Source organism: Gekko japonicus, unplaced genomic scaffold, assembly GCF_001447785.1.
Source record: "Gekko japonicus isolate JY-2015 unplaced genomic scaffold, Gekko_japonicus_V1.1 scaffold9856, whole genome shotgun sequence".
NCBI lineage: Eukaryota > Metazoa > Chordata > Lepidosauria > Squamata > Gekkonidae > Gekko > Gekko japonicus.
The window spans coordinates 1-5559 of NW_015205898.1; the positions used below are offsets into that span (position 1 = coordinate 1).

Below are 5559 nucleotides of genomic sequence, written 5' to 3' on the forward strand. Positions count from 1 at the left end.
GCATGGCCGAGGGAAAAGAAAGCTTGATGGTTACGGCAGACAAACAAGCAGCCAACGGGGAGTTGCATGGTGGTCTTCATTAGTATCTGTGGTGGTTAACTGTCATTTAAATTTGATACTGATGTCATAACAATTTGATTCTATGGTGTCTGGGAGAGAGCCAGCACATCCCAGGTGACAGGTGACATTTGTCCAAAAAAGTCCAAATATCTTTTTGCAGGATCGGCTCCTCACAGGGGTTGCGGCAAGACTGGGTCTGGCACACTCACATTCGGTCCACGACCAGATGAAGGCCAGGATGAGATTAGAGGCAACATCAGGTTTAAGGAGAAGGCAGTCTGGCCAACGGGAAGAGCTGGGAAGACTTTGGCCAGCTGGAGATCCTTCCATGTGTGGCAAAAGGGAAGATTTTTGGTAGCCAGCCTGCCCAGAACAAGGCCGCTTCTCTTTGATGCTACCATGGAATGCCAGCGTGGGCTGGGAGGAATGAAGAGGGAGAGACTTCATTTGCATCTGCCTTGGAGGCGGGCAGGATGTTGGGTGATGGTGTGGGCTCAGTCAGGGCAGCTTAGAGCTCCCCCTTCCTCCAGCTGTAGGCTGCCTCAGCCACAATCAGCCCCAAGGCCAGCAAGACCAAGCCAGCGGCTCCAAGACGGACGACGATCTCTGTCGATGAGGTGACTGGAAAAGAAAGAGAGCAGAGAGTCACTTTGGCTCGTTTGCTTCCGAAGAATAAAATGTTCTTGGTGCAGGAATCTATCTTCTACCTGGATGGACATCTATGCCAATATTTAGTCAAACGAACCAGGGGCAGCCTGTCTACTAGGCAGCCCTAGGCAATTGCCAAAAGTGGCAGACTCGAGGTGATGCCAGCAGCCCCCCCCAACCCTCCCCCAGCCCTCAGGAAGTGCCTCTGGCCCCACGTGGCCAGATAGCTGAAGGGAGCCTGCGTCCACCATCCATAATAGGATAGGTGGGCCCCACTGGCCCCCCCCACCCGTGCTGCAGGGAATGAAGATGGTGCGGGCCAGTCACTCATCAGCGGATGACATGTGGTGTCCTCCCACGTCTTCCTCCCTCCCTGTGGTGTGGGCTGGCCCAATGGCAGTGGGTGTCAGCCCTGGCAGTGGAGCACACTGTGTTACCCCAAGACAGCTTTATTAAATAAATATCTTGCCTTTGCTTTGATTGGGGAATTAGCTACAGAGGCAGAACTAGCAAGAGGCTTAGGGTTGCAAAGTCGTTGCAGTCGCCGCAGCGGGGGATTCCCGGGCGGCGACAGGAGCGCGCGCACCACACGCACATCACCTGGAAGTGATGTTAGGACACCAGGCACACTGGGGGCGGGGCCACGACCATCAGAGGGAAAACCATAGAATTTTCCCTCCGATGGTCGTGGGCCCGCCCCCAGCGTGCTTGGCGTCCTATCGTCACTTCCTGGTGACGCGCACGTCGGGGTGGGGTTCCCCCTGGGGCCCAATCTGCCGGCGGCGAGGAATGGGCCTCTGGGGCGGGGGTTTCCGCACCCCCGGGGGGACTTGGCAGCCCTAAAGAGGCTGGGGTATAGCATGAATCTGCTATTGGTTTTTACGGAGACCCTTTAGACTAAAGCAATGCCCATTCCAAATTGTAACAGAAATGGGTTTTATTTATCTAATAATAATAATCTAGATATTTACATTCAGATCAGAGACTGCAAGCATACAAGAAGATATAGAAAGTGGTTAGCAGACAAATAGAGGGGGTTGGGGAATGTCAGGGTAATACTATACCAATCCTGAAGAGATGAAGGAATCCAAGGTAAGATGAGAGGAGTTGCGTGGACCGACCAGTGAGACTACAGAGGACCTGAGTTGTGCTCAGGGCAGGGTGTTAGCTTTGTGCGCGCCCAGCTAAAGTCACACTGGGCATGTGTAAGACTGGGTATAGTTATACCCCAAAATGTCTCCTGAAGGTATGTTAAAGTGTGGTAGCTAGTTTCACAATGTATTGATGGGTTTCCCATTGTGGAATAACAGGGCAATCTGCTGTTTCCCTGGTATCAGAGGAGAAAATCCTTCCTTAATGTTTGGCAGGATGAAACTGAGTGGATTACCATTCTACAGCAATGTTTACCTCGATGGGTCTGGCATAGGTGAGAGAAATGCAGATATCTCAGACAAACAGATAGGTGTGGAAATGTAAAGATTACCAAGAGGTGTTTTCTGAGTTCCAGGGTGTGAAAGGATTTGGGACAGAAAAACATACAACATATTCCATTCATGACGGAGACAAGAGTGACCAGTGACTCTTTGTCCCTGCTTGCCTGCCTGTACACTTGACAGAAAAAAGACTAGCCATTTGGTCAGTAGAAGATGCCTGAGGCAAGGGCAGAGATTTGCCCATTCTTAGTCCTTTTGGGACTGAGCTGACAGGAGAGAAGAGTGTGTGTGTGGGGGGGAGGGGGTCGCATGGAGGATGTCTGACCACGCAGCTGGCCTGGCACTTGGCCTAAGATTTCCCAGTTAAAATGTGGTTCTCTTAGCCTCCCAGCAAAAGCCACTGTTTCAGCCAAGCCTGGCTCTGAGGGCACTGCTTGTGGAGGTTCAGAGGTTGTTTTGGGGTGTTTCTCTCTTGGGAAAAACCACCCCAGGTACTGGGTCTGTGCTGCTGGTTACAACTGACCCCTGCCCTCCTCACCTTCCCATCCTTTACTGCCTAAGGCAGCTTTAAAAAAACCAAACCTTCACTCAGAACACTCTAGTAACAAAGTGTACAAGCATCAATAAAACACAAATCACCAGAACAACCCCCCCCAGCTCCTGCTGCAATTAACCACAAAAAACATTCTCGAAAGTACTACTTCGCTCTTTTCACAGGCAAAGTAGTATAACCCACAGAATTCAGTGTCCTGAATATCAAGTGATGACATAACAGATTTCTACTCCTCACGGCTGAGGACACGTTGAGTGTGGTGAATAATGCTGTCTCAGAAACCCAAGGAGGGACAAAACCAAATTTCCAGTGGCAAAGACTTTCGTGTTCTAACTACCCCCCTCTCCCATCATTGCTGGCAAAAGCAAAATAAATTACACATAGTAAGCTATTTTCACAATTTATATGAGTTGAATGATTTAGTTTTCCTTCTCCGGCCCTGGTGATATCCGTAGCTTTGGTCATCAATACAGAAGAAAGGAGACTGAACACGTTTCCCATGCATGGTCAGGCAGACAGTGTTGCATACATGATCTCACCATCCTCTGGACCCCCCCCCCCCCCCCCGGCTACACCTTCCCCCCCCCCCCCCCCGTGCATCCTCTTCCAGTACTTTAGATACCCTTCACATACAAACACACACACTATAGTACGATCCCACCCTGCAGGGGAATATGTGTAAGTGAAACCACCATGGATCTTTGTTGACTTTTCTTCTGGCAGTCATTAAATACAGCAAAGAAATTATCACACACTTCCAAGAATCACCAGGGCTCCTGGCATTTCCTTCTAATCTCCTATGTAATCATTTTTCCCCTGATCCTAATTTTTGTGACTTTTACCGAAAACGTTTCATCCTCCATGCTCTACTGTATAGGTATAGGTACCCTGTTTTGGTCTGGCATGCATAAAAACAGAAGTAACTGCATCATATATAAGAAGATCATATCCATGCTCTACTATATGGGTATAGGTACCATGTTTTGGTCTAGGTAAAGGTAAAGGTTTCCCTTGCTCAATAGCCAGTCGAATCTGACTCTAGGGATGCGGTGCTCATCTCCGTTTCCAAGCCAAAGAGCCAGCGCTGTCCAAAGATGTTTCCGTGGTCATGTGGCTGGCATGGCTAGACGCCAAGGCGCACGGAACGCTGTTACCTTCCCACCGAAGTGGTACCTATTTATCTACTTGCAATTTCTTGCTTTCGAACTGCTAGGTTGGCAGGAGCTGGGGCCAGAGACGGGAGCTCACTCCGTCATGCGGCACTCGGGTCTCGAACTGCTGAACTACCGACCTTCCAATCTGCAGTTCAATGTCTTAACCACTTGAACCACCACAGCCCCTGTTTTGGTCTAGGTAAGCATAAAACTAGACGTTATGCATAATATATAAGAAAAAGGGGTTTGGAAAGCAGGGGAAAGAAAAGAAAAATGCCCAGCTTGCTTCCTCACCTGTCACAACTAGCTCCACAGGGTCACTTGGCTCTGACCAAACAAAAGGATTTTTTCTGTGCTGACACTGACAAATGTAGCTCCCTGCATCCTCTTCTGTCCTCCCCACGGAGAGAAGGAACTTTGCTGTGTTTCCATGTGGCTCTGTCTTCTGTGATGCAATCTCTTTTCCTGATTTGCGCAGGGAGAAAGTCAATCCGTTTTCTTTGCTCTGGCATTCAATGGTGACATTTGAGCCCAGTGTGAGCTTCCCCCTGGGACTCACCTTGATGAAGGGTTTGGTGAGGCTGGGATCTAAAAGACAGGAAAACACATGGCTTGGAGTGGTCCTTGCTTGATATCCAACCAATATAACCTTTTGATTCAGATCAGGTCAATAGATCCATTTATGTCAGTCAATTCCCTTCTAGTACTGTGAATTATCCAGTATTCAATGATACTACAGTGCGGGATACTGCACAGCATTAAGTCTCTTGAGATGCTCAGATTGCATTAAAAACAAGTTCCTAGCCCTTAAGGTTTGTAATGATCAGTTTAAATGTGTAGGAAATGCAAATGAACAGAAGGCAGGGCTAGTGGGGGTTAAATCAGATATCCCATGGCTGGTGCTAAAATACTAGGAGGAGGAGGAGGAGGAGGAGATTGGATTTATACCCCGCCCTTCACTCAGAGTCTCAGAGTGGCTTACAAACTCCTTTCCCTTCCCCTCCCCACAACAGAGACCCCGTGAGGTGGGTGGGGCTGAAAGAGCTCTTTCAAGAACTGCTCTCTCTCCCCATATAGTATTTCCACACACCGAATAAGTTACGCCCAGTGAACAGTTGTATATCTCTCCATAATTCATATAGGGTGTGGCGCCCCACTTTTATTCATACAGAATTCATTTTACCTTGGTGCAAACATTTGCTTTTCTAGCACAAAGTTTACACAGCTCTGGTTCTTGTCCACAGAGAACTAGATGTCAGGGTGGACGGTTCCCTCATAGATTCTGCCCTCCCAATGTCTAGTTTTCTCTACATTGGAATGTCAGGGGGAGGGGAGACATCTGTCATGTGGGCTCCACCCACAACTTGACGGGGTATATAACGGAAAACAAGAATTACCATTTCCATGAGAGGAGGACCATAGACATACCTTCCGTATACAGGCTTACGATCATGTGTATCTACATTCTGTTTTAGTCAGAGATCATTTCGGGGGGGATCGCGGGGGAACACAGTTCCCCCGTGTGAGGGGTGGGGGGGGTTTTAGTTAGGATGATGGACTGTTCTGATGCACTTAAGGTTTGTAGACTCTTGAATTATTTCTCCTCTAATGTCACTGAGAAGGTGGCTAAGTTTCTTTACTCTGCTATAAAGGTACACCAAGGAACCTCACAGAAACAATCTTATATTTACACAGATGTATATGTATGTTG

At 48.5% G+C, this 5559-nt stretch overlaps 1 protein-coding gene across 1 annotated transcript; it reads right to left on the reverse strand.

Moving 5' to 3' along the window:
* Window positions 1-13: 13 nt before the first annotated feature.
* Window positions 14-5301, reverse strand: LOC107125070 (T-cell-interacting, activating receptor on myeloid cells protein 1-like). Its single transcript, XM_015428538.1, has 3 exons — window positions 5277-5301; window positions 4143-4436; window positions 14-681 (listed from the first exon to the last, which is right to left on the reverse strand). Exons 1-3 carry the CDS (start codon window positions 5299-5301, stop codon window positions 569-571), a joined length of 432 nt encoding a protein of 143 aa, XP_015284024.1. The 3' UTR covers window positions 14-568.
* Window positions 5302-5559: the final 258 nt, after the last annotated feature.

Excerpts from the sequence above, each read along its gene's own strand:
- LOC107125070 (XM_015428538.1), bottom strand. The coding sequence starts at position 5,301 with ATGATCGTAAGCCTGTATACGGAAG. Across the intron at positions 4,437-5,276 it reads CGTAAGCCTGTATACGGAAG|ATCCCAGCCTCACCAAACCC; the intron begins GTATGTCTATGG and ends CCTGTCTTTTAG. Across the intron at positions 682-4,142 it reads TGTGGAGCTAGTTGTGACAG|TCACCTCATCGACAGAGATC; the intron begins GTGAGGAAGCAA and ends TTTCTTTTCCAG.